Genomic DNA, 19,057 nt, shown 5'->3' on the forward strand with positions numbered 1-19,057 from the left:
GTACACCTACAGTCAGAACATTGTTACACCTCGACCTCGCCTCCAAGTCTTCGCACTTAGTTTTAGCATTGCTCAGGTCCTTAGTGATAGATGTAACATTGCTCTGTAGTGCAGTGATGGCATCCTCTGTGCTACTAATGTGTGTTTCTGCCTCTGTTATCCGATGTGTCGCCTTCTCGAGCAGTGCACATATGGTCGTAACATTGGCTGTTATGCTATCTAATTTGTTGTTGATAAAAGCAAATCCTTGCTGCATCAGGGGCAAAACTCCCTGCAGGTCAGCAGGTGGCGCCGCTGGAGCTCCCTCCTCCTGTGCTCGATTGTCTGCACGTACCCCCGCTGTCTCTGCCACCTTGAGCGCCGCCTTTGTACATTTATCCATGGTGCCGCTTTTCTTAGGGCCAGCCCCCTTAGGCATGTTGTGGCATCATGCAATTGTTTTGCCTTGCTGAATAATGCTCCCGGTGCTGATCTCAGCCCTGCGCCCGATGTGCCACTCCCAGGTTTCACATGTGCAAGTGGTGCTTTGGAAGGACAGTCAGTGCCAGCAACAGTGAGCTGCCTTGTATCGCTTCAAAGCCACAAGTTCAGAAATGCCCCGTGCTCACTATGCCTAATGATGTAGTTAATAGAAGGTAATGACTGGTAACCTTCACATTCATTTCCAGAGTTTGCAGGGGGCCCTCCCACACCAGTATAGTGGTATTCGTCTAAGCCCTGGCACTGCTAATGTTCAGACCTAGTGCCACCACGCACTCCACAATCAGCAATAGTTCACTGTGCTAATTTTAATGCATTCGCAGGGGCCCCAGGTGCAGTGTCAGATTGCTTGTGCATTACACACTCACCCAGCAGTCCGAAACTAGCAGAGGGTGAGCCAGGGGTGGGCTCACAGCTCAGAGTCGTATCGCAGAGCCAGCGGGTCGAATTCAGCATTTGCATGTGAATTTATCTCCTGCTCGCCCCTGGTGGGTTTCAGCAAACTTTATAACCCTGAGCGCAAGGTCGATCAGACCTCCGTCTGCCGTTGGCTGTGCGGATGGCGGTAAATCCCAGGATCGGTTATGCCTCAGGGGGAGCCAGAACGACCAGCTCCAAATTCACCACGGCTCGTCCCTCCAGAGCCTGATTTGTGTCCCTCACTTCCTATGAGCCGCACCCCCTCTGATCTCAATAGAGGCACCATCTCCTGCCGGGGTTTTCGCTCAATTTAACTATGAGAGAACAGCTCGCAATGTGAATCTTGTGTCCCAGATCAGCTCTAGCACCCGGCCGCGACCGAGTGGAATTAATCACGTAAGTGCCCACCAGGTAACCTCGCTGTGATCAACAAACCAAACATAGCCTCTATAGCATGCCATCCTCTCTCCTCCCAACCGCGTTGCAGCAGCTTGTCGTGTGCCAGCTCTTTGCCCCGTGGAACCAGCCTCTCCACGTTACTTGCAACAAGCACCAAGTGCACTCTCACTCATCAAATGATGATTCACATAACTTTTATGTGCGGGTGTCACAACATAGGCGAGATATTCGGTGGAAATTCTCCCCTCGCAACGGAGCTCACTAAGATGCCGCCATCCTGGCCAGCACACACCAGTGCCCCATTATCATGCATGTGCAACTGACTTTACTTTAAGTTACTGAAGAGGCTAATGGAGACTGCGCTCAAACCATAATACAAATTGGTAGAAATAAGTCACAGTATTAGTGATCAGATAAAGAGTTTTTTTAGCACAGGTGCGTAATTGAAAAAAGGTATGCCCAACAACCCTAAAATATAAGTCGCAAATGTGTCTTGATGTAAACCATTCAGAACTTAACTGCACATTGTATAGCAGAGTCAAAAAACATTCACAATGGTTAAATCCATTTAAGGAACATTTATATTGATATTAACAAAAACATAATAATACTCCCATTCTGGGAAACATAGTAAAGAAAAATATTAGCATATCAACCATCATAAATACTTGTGGGGTGTTAGTAAGTATATAATGTGCATAGCACATAAAATGTGCAACAGCTTTAGGAGAAGGCCACAAAAGTTTTAAAGCACAAGCTTAAACTCCAAATTTCCTGTCACCTATTGAACATCTAAAAAAGGACCTAAAACATTAGTAAACCCAACACGTTTCGGCATCAAGTCCTATATTCAGGGGTACATCATTTTTCAGTTCCGAAGATGGACCAATAAATACAAGTTTGGGAACCTGCTGAACAGGAATCAATCAATGGTGTTGATGAAAGTGAGGTTTTCATTCATGGTGTTTCAAGTACACCAAACAGGGAGATCATCATGTATTATGCAAAATCACTTTTCTTTCTAGTGAGTATCAGTTACTTTACCTAAAAAGAAATTGATTATTTAACCCCTTAAGCGCTAAGGGTGTATAGTTTCATCCTTAAAAATCATTGCAGACCTGCTTAGTCCTGCGTGAGATATATGGTACCCCGTGTCATAGTTTATTAGCCGGTCACACTCAACTCGAGGAGTTCCTTTCCACCAATCAATGTGGCGCGCACCCAAAGTGTTTCTATAGATTCAACTTTAGTGAGCCCTTCAACCCATCTCGCACCAACCCCAACAAATACCTTATGTCACCAATGGACTTGGAACCAGGTCATGTATAGTAAGAATATATATTCATTTAAGGTTTGACAAAACGGAATATCAACCAACATCAACCACCAATGTTGTGGCAACACCAAAGATCACAACTCCAAATTACTTTCCGTTAGTAAAAATAACACAGATAACATTTTGTGACATGCAGTCACAACTTAGAACAGATTTAATTGCAAATTAACCAATAGAAAACATTCACAGTACAATGGAAAAATCGTTTTGCAACACACATTTAAAGGACAGGCAGTGCTTGGTAATACTGGTTTTAGATACAAGGAAATAAAGGGGATATTCCGTTTTGCACCCTCGCATTCACTTGAATAGCAGCATTTTTGGGTTACTTATTCTGAAATTATGGGCCCTCCCCTTCTGGGTAGGGGCCAGGAGTTTCAGAAGGACAGTCACACAAGTCTTTATGGTCTATTCCGGCTCTAACACAGTGGCCATGAACTTTGTTAGTTTCGGATTCTAACAACACTCATCCCTTGATTTTCTACATGGGAATTAATTGATTTAACTTCAATTCAATGCGCTAAGGATCTACAAAGCTTTCCCACTCCCCACAAGTTAATGGAAAGAATTACAAAGGGCTGTTCCCAAAACAATGCAATTCAAATAGATAGGGTGATTTTCTATAGTGGAATTAATTTGAATTGGATTTAATACAATGTGCCAAGGGCCTTCCTAGTACCACCACCCCAACCCGCTAAGCAAGATGGAGATTAAGCCTGGCAGTTTCCCCCTCAAACTGTAGATGGTGTTTAGGATATCTCTATTTACATGAGAGGCTTTGGTCAGGGAAAAACAGCAGGGCTCCTCTGAGGACAGCACAGATCTGGTCAAGGATTTTCAGTCAAGGATTTTCTCCTGCACCCAGGCTCCCTCTGGTTGGGTCCGAGCTAGCTTCTAGATTTCCCTGTCACTGTCTCCAATGCAAGGATTGAGGCCTCTCTGCTAGTTGTTCCTAGCAAGAGTCCAGCATCAGACTATCTCCAGGAATAAAGTGAAAAAGCCCTGTTCTGATGCAACATTGACATTTTATAGGGCTGATGACACTCCTACATTATCATAATTCCCATGGTAAGGACTGGCTAGCACTCTCTCTTCACCTCCCACCAAGATGCCCACTGGCTGCTGACCAGAAGGTAGGAGATATGTATGATGTAGGCTGAGGGAGGAGAAAGATTTTTCATCTCAAAATGACATGTGGGATTTATCTTTTTGGGTCCTGAAAATCTAAGAACATGGCAGCTATGCTAATTTTTCAGAAAACAATATAAATCTATATATTTTTAAATTCGACATTTTATGGTGAGTCGGAAAATACTAATTTTATTTCGGCACGCCCTTCCTGGGTGCAGCCACCATTTTTTTTCGAGGTTTGCTGCTGCGCCAAAATAGTTAAAACTCTGACACTTCCTATGTCTATCAATATTTCCAATTCCTCAGATTCATGAAAATGCCAGAATCATAATTCGGATCATAACTTAAGTTATGTACATCACAAAAATAAATCGTTTTTACATGTCCCAACTGGCTTATTAGCCCCTTTAAAATGAACCTGGGGTGAACTTGATGGGACACACAATGCACATTTTATTCGAGAAAAGGTATTCAATGTTTTAATCATTGGCACTGTCTCATAGGTGCTCCCAGTTTCACTCTTACAATGACCCCCTCCAATTCTTAAGTTCCTATTTCTCCTTGAGCTTGTGACCAGCCACCTGCTTGAAACAATGTTCCTACCCTCTCCTCCTGAGCTTCAAAGGGTCTTTGTTCAGAGCTAATGCACTGTTAATGGGGAACCTAACCTTAAAGGTCATTTCTGTAGGTTGTGTTATCTGTAAACCCCATAATTTCAATCTACTTCTTTGTATATTTTAGCATTTAAATCCAGACGGTCTTCTCCTGGGGTTCTCAGCCAAACGTCTTGATTTCAAATTTTCCAAGGCACAGCCCTTCCAGTTTAGTGGGAAAAACACCAGCTCCGCCCAGCTTACAGAAAATCCAGCTTTAAATCGACAAGATGTGCTTACATATAACATTTTAGCATTATATCTAGGCCTGCTGTTCATAAATACAATCTTTCTTTTCTACTACATTAGAATAGAGGTAGATTCACCATTATTCTAGTGCATACAGCTCAGCCACGGCTAATGAAGAACCAGTGTTTATTTGTGCAAACACAAAATAGGCCTTTCCCTAGGAATGTTATCATTTTATGTGCTGGAATGAAGTCTATTTATTCCTGAAAACACAGTCTATCATTCGACTTTCTTTTTCAAATGTAAGGCATTATTCCTCCTTTTTAACTTCCAAATGCACAGTAATTCAAATGTATTTTACTTCCTTTTATGTGCACTTTACACAAAGTCAACATCGGGAATGCCACATGTCCTTGGAATCCATTGGACGCAGTTAACAATATTCCAGTTATAAGTCTCACTCTTTTCCGACTGAATGCCTGTACATTCTAACAAAAGGGAGGGAGGCCCATTCTCGCTCATTTTCTAGGCCTCTCCATCTCTGTCGCTCTCAGGCTGTCTTTTTACCCCACACCCTCTAGGTCTAGTCCTGTAGCTTTAATTGAGATGTTGGGTTTATTTGGTGTAAGTATGTTTACTTTTAGGGCATTTCTACAACCAGTGATTTTATCAATGAAATTCAATTGTGACTCATGACATTTACCTTTACAATTGGGCATGACTTTGTCCAGTAGACAGTCACGTTTAGCTGCATGATATTGGCATAGCCTACATTGACAACATGAATCATTGTTCCTATTGGAAAGCATAGATGCTGCAGTGCAACTTCCATTGAGTTGATTTAGTAAAATGTTCACATGGATGAAGTGTGCTAAAATCTGCTCCACATCTTTATGCAAATGTTGTGGTTTTTGCATAGCTGTAAATTCCAATAGAAGGTGACATGCTTTATTTTGCAACTCAAAAATACTCACAATTTAGAGGGGTCGAGTTCCCTGTGCATGGTTGTCCAGTCTGCCCGAGTATCAATAAGAAGGGTCTGGGTCGGTGGCCAGTTTCTGCATTAGCGTTGGCTTGCCAACCACAATCTGGTGCTGGGATGCAGCACTGATGAAACATGCAGGCCTCCATCTCTGTGGCCTGACTACACAATGTTGAGAAAGTGTTTTAAAGTGCACATCATCAGGAGGACTTGTGAATTTCACAAAAGTAGATTTACTCCTGTGCCAAGAGAAACTATGAGCATTGGCAAGCAGTACTCAGAATGCTACTCAATGGCTAAACAGACCTTTTTGAATGAGAGATATGCTCTCATTAGGCGATGCTACTCCCAATTTCAACCCGTTGTTTTGTGATAAAAATAAACTTGTTGGATTGGACACACTTAGGCTTGTGGAATACTTCACATTTGGATTTGGGGTCGCATTCCAATTCGTGGAATAGGTCAGATTGGAGATTGTTCGGTGGGTTGCATTGCAGCTTGTTGCATAGGTCAGACATTTTTACATTTGTTCATGCATGTGTTATACTTTATATACACAAATGTAATTTTGCAATGCCCTAGAACTGCAAATGTGCTCAAATACTATTGCAAAACCCGCAATTGAAGGAATGGAATGCCTCTCCAAATAGATGCTGGGTGGTACCTGTCTCAGGGCAGTCCTGTGTGGGTCACCAGTGTCAGAGGAAGTGGATGTTTGGGAAGTCACCCATTTGCACTGTGCAGCTTGCAGATAGACAAGGACTGTCCTAGATACAGGTAAACTCCTTAAACAGAAATAACTAAGCACATATATACTGTAGGACTCCTTTGGGCTGAAAAGAAAACTTTCATGCAAAATGCCCTTTTTAAATTACACTGATTCCCATGTACAGCCATTATCTCCTATGGATCCTCATTCTGTTTTATGAGCTGAATGAACTTCATTGAGCTGGAATTTTCCAGTGCTCCACCCTTTGCTGCCCAGCCCATCCACCAAACCCTGTTTACCAAACCTTGTTTGTGACAGTTTGAAATTGCTGCATGTTTTCCACTTTGCCTAGCCCTATAACGAAGGAAGGGCTGTGAGCACCCCAACCCCAAGAAGAGACAGTCCCATGTGACTAAATGCAGGACTTCCCGGAACCCACATTTATTTATTTATCTCAATTAAATGTAATTTAATGTATATTCTTAATTGATACACTTGTGTATAGGCGCGTTATGTGAATGCCATATCATATCATATGATATCATATCACTTTATTGTATCATTTTAGTATTAGGAGTGTTGTTGTAATGTGTGTTATTCATGTCAGGGCACAGGGCATGGGTGTATGTGTGCAGGGTGTAGGATGGAGGGGGCAAAGTTCCTCAGCGGGCCCCAAGCACAGGACAACAAAGAAAAGAACAAAACAGGACAAAAGAAAAAGGCTCCAGCCTTATCAAAGGCTTCTCTGCCCTTTTTGCAGGAAAAAAGACCTGAAAACTAAAATTCCCAGCAACCTCGGCCGGGTACTACTTTTCTAAACCCACGCTCGGTGGGGCATGTGTGCGCGCCTGCACGCGAGCAAAAGCACGGTGCTTGTGCTTCAGCTTGATATAATATGATATGATATGGCATTTATAACGCGCCGAAACACAAGTGTTTCAAGGCGCGACGAGGCAAGGGGGGGGGACAAAGGGAGGACACACAATGATCCTACGAGCCAGGCGTCATTCAGATCGCGCAAGTGCATGGGAAGGGGGAAAGAAAAAGTGCGAGGGGGGAAGGGAGAGGGGAAAGTGCAGTACATGGGAAGTGGAATAAATAAGATAAATAAAACACATAAAACAGCCAGCTGGTGGCAAGTGCAAGGAAGTGCAGACAAAGTGCTGGAAAGGGGACTGAAGGGATACAGAAAATGGTCCCCAAGTGCAGAGGTTGCCAGGGAGACAGTGCAGGTGGGCAGTTGACGGGGCCTGGGCCAGAGATCAGAAAAGGGTGGCCAGGTAATCAGTGCAATTTCAGTCAGGAATTCAGCAAGGGAGGGGAGGAGAGAATGCAGAAGCAAAGAGGAAGGTTTTGAGGTGTTTCCGGAACCAGAGATGGTTCTCCTCGAGTTTCAGGGAGGCAGGAAGGCTGTTCCAGAGAGAGGCCCCTGCCGAAGAGAGTGATCTGCCACCAACTCGTTGCTTGGAGAAGCGACTGACCCTGAGGGAGTTGGAGGCAGATGAGCGAAGAGCTTGAGAAGGAAGATATTTAGGAAGAGAGAGTTGAAGGTATTGCAGCCCCATGCCCCAGAAGGCCTTGTGTACAATGCAGACGGTTTTTACTTTAATCCTCGCAGACACTGGGAGCCAGTGCAGAGATTTCAGTCCTAGAGCGATACGATCCCTGGGCTTGAGGCCAAGGACACGTCTCGCAGTCCTGTTCTGGATAAGTTGCAGAGGGCGGAGAGTGGAGGCAGGAAGATTTAGATAGAGGCTGTTACAGTAGTCCAGCTTGGAGAGGACCAGGGCTCTGGAGACAGTGAGCTTCTGGGGGAAGGATAGGAAAGGAAGAATACCTCTAAGGAGGTGCAGCTGGCAGTGTGACCTCTTAGAGACGTCAGAGATGTGAGGGGAGAAGGAGAGTGCACAGTTGAAGATGACCCCAAGGTTTTTTGCCTTGCGGGTGGGGGAGGGAGGGGGCCAAGCGAGGCCGCCAGAGAGCTGCAGGGAAGGAGGGAGTGGGTGTGCCGATGAGTAGAATCTCAGTTTTACTGGCATTAAGGCAGAGGTCGTTGGCGGCACACCAATCCTGGATGGCAGACAGACAGTCAGAGATGAGGGAAGGAGAGGAGGAGGCCGAGGGTAGCCTGAAAATGAGCTGGGTATCATCCGCATAGCACTGAAAGTTGGGACAGAGAGTGGCGATGGGGTGGGCAAGGAGTGCCAGGTATTGGTTGAACAGCCAGGGAGAGAGGTTAGATCCCTGGGGGGACACCACAGGTAGAGAAAAAGATGTCGGAGAGGAAGGACCCAAGTTGGACCTGGGAGGGTCGGTCGGAGAGGAAAGAAGTCAGCCACGCCATAGCCTGACCAGTGATACCCAAGTTATCACAGAGACGGTTGAGCAGGATGGCATGGTTGACAGTGTCAAAGGCAGAAGCGAGATCAAGCAGGATAAGATCGCAAGGGGTGTTAGAGTCGAGGTTGGAGAGCAGATGCATCAGCTGGATCTCCAGACAAGGGGATTCACGTGAGGGGCATGCCCCAAGGAAGAAAGCTTCCAGCCCCTCGCTTATGCCAGATAAGTACTGCAGCAGCTGAGGGGAGAAATCAAGGCTTAGATATTTACACACAGCATCAGGGAAGCAACACTGAGTCGGAGGGGAAAACGCAGCACCAGGAAAACACACACATTAAGGGGCACGCGCAGGGGGGCACAGCCCAGTCAACCACGTCCCCTGCCCCAAGGAAAGCTAAGTGTTTTGTGCATACCTTCATCAGCATTTGATACGCTCTACGGTGCTCATAGGAACAGCGGCTTGAGCACATCTTCCATGCTAATTAGCCACATGCAGCCCTTTATCAATCTACACATAGACAGCCACGTGCAGCGCACTTTAGCTGCACTCTGGGACTGCTAATGTTAAGCCACATGTGGCAAACTTAAATAGCACCTTGAGACTACTAGTCTTCAGCCATGTGCAGCGGACAAAAGTTGTATGTTTTTTCCTGTTATTGTAGCTACGTTCAGCTACGTGTGGTAGACTATCATTGCTGCATGTACAGGACTGCATGAGCATTACTAACTCTGCATTGTTCTAGGTTGCATGTGCCTGCACTAATCTGCCCAGGAGGTGTCACCAGTCTGTGCATGTATGTATATTTGTATGCCTTATGAGCCACATGTAAGCAGCATGCAGATCACTAATTCAAGCTCTCTCTGCAGCATTTGAACTGCTCCTGGCACCGGATCTGAGAGTGCACAGGCAGGAGGCCAGCCCTCACAACCAGAGCTAAGTGCCTTTCTGGTTACCTTGCATAGTATGTGAATGCAGTGTGTAGTGTGTATATGATCATACAGTACTGCTGTTAAGTTTGCCCTGTGTCCCATTATCTATCCACTTCCCCTCTCCTAGCCCTCATTCCGGTTACCCTTTGCACTGTACCTATCCAACCATCGTGATCCTAATCCTCTCTGAGGCTTGTGTAAACGTAGTCTTGCAGGCGCCAAGACCGCAGTAGGGGTGGTTGGTTAGTGCCACTCCTGCGCCTGGGAGCTGAAGCTGTGACAGAAGCACAAGCCCACGTGTAACAGGCGCCTGAGTGGTACGACCCGACCTGGCCATGGAAGATCTTACTAAAGTATCTACAGGACCTACAAGCTGAGCTTGCTGCCAACAGGCAGGACTACGCTGTACTGGCACAGACAGCCCCTCTCCCTGTACAAGTTACCCCGGAACCTGTAGTGCCGTTAGCGCCACCAGAGAGGTACTCAGGGGACCCCCAGAATATCAAACCTTCCTGACTCAATGTGGGTTTCATTTTCTCACCAAACCAGCAGCATTCAGGGCTACCCAAGCTAGGACAGCCTTTGTTATCTCATATCTAACCGGGGATGCAGCGGCCTGGGCAAAACCTTTGGTCCAAAGGGATGATGGGGTGTTATATGATTGGGATGAATTCCTGTTGGAGTTCAAAACATATTTAATCATAGAGCTGCAGCAATGTGTAAGGACAGGGAGTTACTAAACCTGCGTCAAGGCAGCAAGGAACTGGTAGCGTATATCACCCAGTTTAATAGGCTGGTGGCCGAGGCTGAGTGGCCTCGGGACAAACAAATGTCTCTCTTTTTTCAGGGTCTACGTGATGATCTAAAAGATCTGATAGCGCAGGTGGACCCCCAGCCCCGAGATTGTCCTGCCATGATAGACCAACCATCGTGATCCTAACCCTCTTTCCCTGCTGGGGCCTCGGAGGCTTGTGTAAGCTTAGTCTTGCAGGCGCCAAGAACGCAGTGGGGGTGGTTGGTTCGTGCTACTGCTGCCCCTGGAAGCTGAAGCTGTGACAATTTAGTTGGTTCCTTATTTGTATGTTTTTGCATGTAAATCAGATGTTACTACCTCTTCTAAGTGGTACTGGCCTGGTGCTCTCTGGCACAATAACCACTTAGACTGTTCCTTTGGTTATTTTAGCCCATGCTCCTAGACTTGGGTGCTTCTTCTCCCCTGTAGAGCTTCTGGCAAGACTCTGGCAGCCTGTGTTCTGCTTTCAGGCCTGCCTGAGGCCTGTCTTCCTTTTTTTTGCCAGGCCTGCTGAGGCCTTTCCTCCATGCTGCTGGAGGTCTGTTGCCCTAACATGCCCTAAGAACTCCACTGTGCTGCCTTGCTACTCTTTACCCTTCCATTGTTGGGACCATGGCACGTATGGTGGTCCCTGCACTTCATGTGAGCACCCCAACTACATACGGGAGCTGGTCCTAGCTTCCAGCAAAATATACTTGGAAGTGCTTCCCAGTTCCCCGGTAGACTCTGCTCTTTGCAAACCCTCTGGTTTGTCAGCTGCCTTGCCTGGTGTACCCCTTGGCTGTTGCCCTTTCTTCCATGTGTATATGCTTATACTTTGAGAAATGTGCTTTGCTGAACTCTGGTGCAGTAACCTTAGCCTTTGAAAGGTGGCGCTGTGCTCACTTTTCCATTGGCGTGATGTGTCTGAGATTTAGTTTAAGAACAATAACTCTCACCCCATCTAGAGGTCCTTCTGCAATGTCATTGAATGTATGTAACTTTTGTAGTTGGTGCTCTAGTATTGTGCGATCCCCAGAGGAAAATACAGTCAACCTTCCAATCTGATTTGATTTGTTTATTTAGCAGATTGTCGATTACTTCATGTATTTGATTCATACATTGGGTGTTACTTCATCCTTAAATTGATTTTGTAATATGTATTAGATTCATACATATGTATACAATTTCTTCTTTTTCAATCATTAATTATCACATGTGTACATTTTCACATTAGTTGCATTATCTCCCACATTAGTTGTATTATCTCCCAACACGTGTTTCCCCACAGTTGTGACTGTGGTTCCTCAGGAGAGATTCTAGCAATCATAAGAAAAAATAAAGAATACAAAATATAAAATAAAAAAAGCATTCTCTAAATAGTATCTTCAAGTTCATTCACTGATGGACTACAGCCCTCAGCATTACAGAGTAGAGTAAAAGGAACAAAAACACTCACCAATATCTTCCCTCTTAAACACCATATCACCTGAACCATTATCTAACTTGCGGATAAAAGAGCATTCAGTAAAACCTTGTAATCTTCTCGCCGACATAGGCTGAAAAATTAGACTTTATAAGCCATTGAATGTATGTATGCCCCTGTTCTAATATTCTGAACACTTTTTGGGGTCTTTGAGACACTTCCTTAAATGTTTGTGACTTTCCAGCCTCCAGTTTCCAGTAAACCCTGCGTGACCCTAGCAAGTGTAAACATGCTGACATTTGTTTAATTCTTTCTTGGACTCTTAAATGTAATTCTTTATTGTTCCTTCGGGTTTGCTTCTCCCCAGTGGTTTTGGGAGGTGGGAGGCTAGTGCAGGTGTCCCGTATGTTGTGTTGAGTTATTTTGCAAATCGCAGGTTGTCGCCTTGTTTAGCTCCAGGCTTGAACAGAGTAAAGGAAAAGAGCTCTGCTGCCAAATGCAGGACAGCACCCACAAGAGAGTGCTTTGAAAAGAAAGAGATAAAGTGTGTAAAAGGAAACTTCTGTTTATTTCAAGTCATACATGCATAACGTGTTTAATTGCGCAAAGGAAACAGGTTGAAAATCGTATGTATTACAGCTGCTAAAATGGAAAATCCTTGGGTGTTCATTTTGTAATGTAAATAGTTTCTGCACATAAATGTCAAAACCTATTTCCTGCTTTGGTATCTGTGCCGTATACATACATTCAATCTGTTTCAGTGATATCCCTTCTGCTGTTTTGTGCAAACCTGTCACTACAAGTTCTTCTGATTTCTATTCAAGTGGCACGTGTGTTATTTCTGGGGTTCAGTATTCATTTTTGGATTCACTTTTATTTGCCTGGAAAGTGTATTCTGACCTGCGTTCCTGCCATTCAGTATTTTCTTCCCCATTCCCGGTCCGTCTGTACCAGGCAGGCCTTGCCGCATTTTGTCAAGAACTCAGGTAGGGTATCCCAGGTAACCCATGTATCGCTTTTCCCGCCACAAAATTTCTGGTGGCATTCCACTATCCCCAGACACTTTGACGGACATTGCAGGTTCATAGGTCAATAGTAAGACCAACCTTTTGTGTCCAATGGATCTTCATAATGTGTCTAGGCCTACTGTCTGGTATTGGCCTCTCACCTCAGCTGTGTTGAATTATTTTCTCCGACACTTTAACCCGCAAACATTAATAAGATACTTAATTGAATACCTGTGTTTTGGCAGCAGGCCATAGTTCGAATGGTTGAATCTTTTATTTGCAGCATTCTCATTGATCTGGTTGCCAATGGAAGGAAGGGGGCGAAAGATACACTGTTTGAAGCGTGATAGCAATACAACATCCACAGGGTAACCATTGTCCGAAACACGGTGTATAATCCAAGCACCTCGCCGAGTGCTGAGATATACCTAGAGGGAACAAAAAACAGAGTCACTTCTACGAACAATATGTCCATTGAGCATCTCAGGAGAAGTGTGCTTCCTAGCCCAGCCCAAGGCCCCATGAGGTTTTTTTTTCCCTTGGAAAGAAACTAATTCTTGTTGAACTCAGCCTATTTAGCAGAGACTCTTTCCATTGTTTCCGATTTGAATGTATTTCATTTATAAGAACATATTTTCTAAGTTACAATGGATCCATCTCAAAAAAGCCAATCTGCCTCTTGCCAAATGGTGGGTTTCATCCGGTCTGTCCGAATCGTATTATTATTCAATGAATTCCAATCAACCTTTCCATAAATCCAAATATGCCTCTTCCTAATGTGTACCTGTTATATCTTCAATGCTTTTTCAGAATTACTTAATCTTTCCACAAAGTCACAACTGTATATTATGTATATTACGTACATACTTTGATTATGACAGTTATACAGGTGCATTCATTGTATTTGTATATAACTGTCAGACATAAACGTGTTATTGTTACTGTTAAACAGTATTGGTATACATGTTTTGGCAAGTGCCATGTTACTAATGTTCACTTGTTTAGAGGTTGCCAGGGTCTTAGCCTTTGGCATCATAACCTGTTGTCAGGTCTCCCAGGCAACTTAGCATCATACAGCATTCTCGTCTTAGGTGTATAGATAAAGGTGCAGTGAATGTTCATGAGAAGGAGAGAAACAACATTCTGAACAGGAGGGCCTCTTATGAGAATAAATACTTTTGCTGAAATCAATGTACCTGTCACGTGTGGAACATTCTGGATACTTCAGTACCATTGCACAAATCCCACATGTGTCTTTCCAAAAGACCCAAAGCTTTGCTTCCAAAAATGAGCACAAGCTCTCTTCAAATAACAAGGTCACAAACTGATGTATCCCACAAATGCCAGTGGGGACCATCCAACAATCTCAAATATGACCTATTCAACAGCTGCAATGTGATTCCAATTCCCAATGTGATGTATCCCACACGCCTCAATGTGTCCATTCCAACAGGCTGATTTTACATGGATTGCATTCCATGGTGGGGGTGTCAGACAAAGCACTGTTAATGGTCCAAATCTTTTCTCTAAGGGAGCACTAGTGCAGTTACTGTAGAGGAATGTATGTCCAAACCTACCCCAACAAAATGCAGCAGTCCTTCCGAGATCTTCCTTGCCTCCTCTATTAATTTAATATTTATACCAAGCCTTTTCATGATCTCCCAGATACACTGAAGTTGGGCTTGCACTGCTGCGGTGATACCCAGACATTATTCAACCTGGTAATCTTCAACCTGGTAATCTTCAACCTGGTAATCTTCGGCATGATAGTGAATACTTAGAGACCACATTTGAAATCTTCCAAGATTAGATGCTGTCAAACTGAGTTTAATTGGTAACATAACAGACCTCAGTTTGAAACAGGCTGTACTGAGGGAGGTGGAAGTCTGGAAATATTTTTCTGTCACACTTAAATCACAGCCTATCATATTCCTCCTTAAAGTAAAACGTTGTGGGTCACAATTGAATCTCAGCTACACGTGACATCATATATAAATGCAGTGGTTAGTAATACAATATTATAGAAGATTGTTTAGATGAGTCAGGCCTTACCTCAGTGACGCGCACCTTGGTATCATTGCTCGGGCAGTCATACAGGCTTAACTTTATTATGCTAATGAAATCTGGATGGTCGGGGGGTCCCAAATAGTTACTTTGGAGACTTCAGTGCCTCCAAAATTGAGTTGTAAAAATATAAAGTAATGCTACGTATATAGTACACGTACCTCCAATCTTCTACTTGCTTTCCTGGCTCCTGGTTGCATCCTGAATACCATATAAGTTGGACAGTATGATCTACAAATGCCTGCACCATCTGTCAGCCATGTATCTGACTTCTAGGATTTGCTTCCATAAAAGTACTAGGGTGTTACACGTGTGTTTTATGACCACCATTAACCCTCTTAGATGTAATGTAACTTCAGGGGGCAAAACGTTGTCGGTTCAAGAGGAAAAGGCCTGGAACATATTTCCTGAATGCCCTGCAATCTAATCCAAGCTTTGAACGTTTTAGAAAGTAATTTAATACTTTGTTGTTGTCATTTTATTTATCATTCTGAGCTGACTGTTTTGAGAAGACTGCTTAGAATTACCACTGGCATGCCCTTTGAGCTCAAAGTTTGATTCTACATCATGATAGAGATAGCTTAAAGAGATCCCGGGAGGGGCTGGTAGTGGGAAGGAATGGTCATGGGGATTAGCAAAGCCATGAGCGGTCAATGGGTGGACAGAAGGGGGTCAGTGCGCAAAAGGTTGCGCATTAATAAACAACTGCTGCACAGTTTACAAACTTGTCAATCATGAATTTATTTCCGCAGCTCTAAGAGTTCATAACAATTAGAAAAGTACAGCTGGTACAATTGACATTCACACAAACAGACCAGCATAAACATGAAATGCATACTTCTCTTAGTCACAGTGTAAACTTGTGTCCCCACTTTCCCACCAGATCAGGTGTTGGGTCATTTGTGCCGTCACAAGCATATACATTGTTTTAGATGGCACTAGTGTAGCCATATCCTTGTAATCATCAATGCGGATTAGCATTATTCTTTGTTCAGATAAAAATCTATGTTCATATGTATTGCTTCATGCTGGAATTCACTTCTAAGCACTGTAATTACTGCTGTTGTTATTACCCACCTTAATGGAAGCTCAATTTATGAACTTACTCTGAGGATGAAAGGCTGAGTTGCTGGATTCGAACTTGTGAAGTTCTTGCTGGTTCCATGTTTGGAACCGGAACTTATCTTGCGAGATATATAAATCTAAAAAGTGGGACTATTCTCAATGGGGAGTTTCCCAGTTTCACATAGAACGCGCAGTAACTGGCTATTTTCGGATCCACCAAGTAATTAATAGGACTGATCTTTGTTTTGACCTGCTGGGACCACTACACAGATTCCCAAAGGCTCCCGCTTGGCTTCACCCCTGTGATAAGTCAGATGCCTTGAACCTTGATGTTCTCTGTGATGGTTGAATTTTTCCCATGATTCTTCGACCACTAAACTTGGCTAGGTCAGAGGGTGACTTTTTGGAGGATCGTGTGTGTGCAACCATCACTGAGTTCTAGGTCTAGCAAATATGCATCTAACCATCTGGCCTTCAGAATCATTTTAATACCCATTTGTTCACCTTGTGAATCTAGCCTCCTTTTGTCATGCCCTGCCTTTTATGAAGCATCCTAATTAAGCACCCTTTGGTAATTAGTTTGCTCTAAATACTACTTTACCAAATAGTCCACTATGTAATTTGTCCTGTAAGGAACCCATGGTGGCAACAGTAACGACAGACACAAGTGTACACAGTTCAAGGGTGTTAATTAAATTTTATAAATGGGTTTGAAAAACAAAACGCCTAAACTAAACCTAAATCTAAGATGGGAGCAGGCTACAACCATCAAATAATAATAAGGCAGTCCTAGTTGCGTCTTGTTAAAATAAAAGGGCCCATACTAAAAAAGAAAAAAGATTACCAGTCCTTACAACCAAATACAGAAAAGTGTGGGATGAGGTTCTTGAGAAAGAAAGAAGTGTTCACAAATGATATGTCAGGATGTAGTAGCCGAATAGTAGTCTCCCTTCCCCACGTTTTTAGCACGGGACACAGTGAGATTCCAGAGCACAGCACACACTCAAGCTTTTGTCAGCACGAGCCTACAAGTTCTGTTTGCAAATACCAGGACTTCTGGCGGTTAAGTCTCTTTTCCACAAAAATGTCTCTTGCCTCAGAGGACCTGCTGCATGTAAAATAATGAACAAAAGAGTTCTTTTTCCATCTATACGATGGGTGATGTCTCTTCACTCCTGGATCCCCCTCTTCTGGGCTCAGACCCCTCTAGATTGTTAGCTTCCCTCCGCCGGGTTCACTATGGTTTGTATTCCAAAGAATTCTAAACAATCTTCTCCGTTCCATTCACGGCACTCAATGTCTTTTTTAAACAATTCATGTTAAGCCTCCCTTTCTCAGGTTCACTCTTGTCAGCACAAATGTTCATTGAGGCATCAGGCTTTGCCCCTTTTTATCAGCATCCGTCCGTCGGGTTCATTCTGGCTAATCTTTTCTCTTATCATGAGGGATTAATTTCCCTTAGCTTTCCATTACTAGCAGGTGAAAGACTTTCGACTGTACAGCAGATTTTGCTAGACCTCTTTATGACCACTTTGACACTCTTCTCACGGCTCTCACATGGCCTTCTGGTATTGGTAGTTTCAACAAAAATGGGGAACCAACTAGAGTCTCTCGCCATACACCCACGTGGTGCCGAACCCTTTCAGCTCGCGTTCCCCTACGACCTTCACAATTCTTTGAACTTTCCTTAACTTGCAACTTTCATTTAACACAGTTCAGTTTCTAATCGGTTCTCCCCTCGACTCACTGGCTGTGTTGAACCGCTTGGCTTACCTTGTATATGGAGTCAAGGGTGGTACCACGGGAGCAAGCGTCTTCTGTTATCCTGCTTATCAGTGTAGGTGCGCTCTGTGTACTGTTGACATCTGCTGCAGCATACGTTAACGTTTGTTTGCAGTCTTACGATTTCTTCCACAGAGGAATCGCAGGTCTGGGTCAGAAAGGGCAATGTCACTTCTTTCCTTGTCTCTCCCGTGGTTCTTACCGCCTTTCTCCTCCTCTTGAACTGCCAGCCTGGGATAGCTCTCTCATTGTGCTGTCTGCCTTGCTCGTAGTGTGCTCTCGTGCTCCACCTTTTATCCCTGTCGGATTCTGGTCAATTGCCTGACTTTGCCTGACCCTTGCATTGGGACATGTCAGGTAAAGGGCACTAATGTTAGTTTGTTGTCTCTCGTGGTGTTCAAAACTATTTTTGTTATAAAAGGAGGGTAGAGAGGTTGAGTACCCTATGTAGTAGGATATGGAAGAGGGGTTATGAGAAGGGGAATACCGTGTCTCACCTGTCAGTGTTCCCGTTCCACTCCTGACGACCCCCCATCCAGGTGATCCTTCAGCACTGGTCCACCCCCAGGAACTGGATCCAACAGCAATGGCCATGTCCTGGTCAATAGGATGACAGATCCCCTGGGACTAGTTAGGGAGACACCTTCAGGTTTCTCACAGTCCTAATTCTGGCAATTCCTTCCTAGTTTTTATCACACATAAAGCACCGTGAACGTAATGTCCAAAAATCAGTTCAAACGAATGAGGTGTGGGGCTTCTGGGATGTATTCCCAGAAGCAAACATGACACATGTAATAATAATGACACACTTCATTTTCAGCTGTTGCCTATGGCCCTGCATGTTCCATTTCTTGTTTTACTAAAGCCATGTTCAGTTCCACAAGCTATCTGGAGATATGAAAATTGCCCCTTTGTCCAATTTAGCAGGTGTACAATCCACCTTCCTGTAAACATGGCTATCAAGCATTCTGCTGCAACAGTTGCGATCAGGAACCTCATTTGCACCACCTCTCAGAACATGGTGGGTGTCAGACACGACAATAATAATAACTCTGGTTACTTCACTGTGTTGTCCATGCCTCCAGCAATATCTATTCGGATCTCTTGGATGGGTAAAGCCACCTCTGGCAGTTGCAACAGGCGTGATTGGCTTTCGCGCTTGCCTTTCCTTGAACCTGGCACTCTAGGATTACATCATATTATAGTGATCCATGGTTTCTACTTAGGGTTGAGCTTATTTACTGCTTTTCTAATACACTTATGTACTGCTCATGAGTTTGAGCAAAGTTCCTAAACAAAGGTCCCTTGATTCAAATGTTTAAGTTATTTGTAATATAACGCTCAATCCTCGCTGAGGGTATGTTAATGGTGA

General features: G+C 44.1%; 1 protein-coding gene across 1 annotated transcript in view; it reads right to left on the reverse strand.

The window, feature by feature from the left end:
• Nucleotides 1-19,057, reverse strand: part of LOC138521732 (flavin-containing monooxygenase 5-like) — a 452,642-nt gene that overhangs the window by 148,865 nt on the left and 284,720 nt on the right. Inside the window, exon 5 of the mRNA XM_069634778.1 lies at nucleotides 13,006-13,202. Within this exon, the coding sequence (XP_069490879.1) occupies nucleotides 13,006-13,202 (197 nt within the window). The remainder of the gene's footprint in view (nucleotides 1-13,005; nucleotides 13,203-19,057) is intronic.

Source organism: Ambystoma mexicanum, chromosome 1q (assembly GCF_040938575.1).
Source record: "Ambystoma mexicanum isolate Mex_15411 chromosome 1q, UKY_AmexF1_1, whole genome shotgun sequence".
NCBI classification, from domain to species: Eukaryota; Metazoa; Chordata; class Amphibia; order Caudata; family Ambystomatidae; genus Ambystoma; species Ambystoma mexicanum.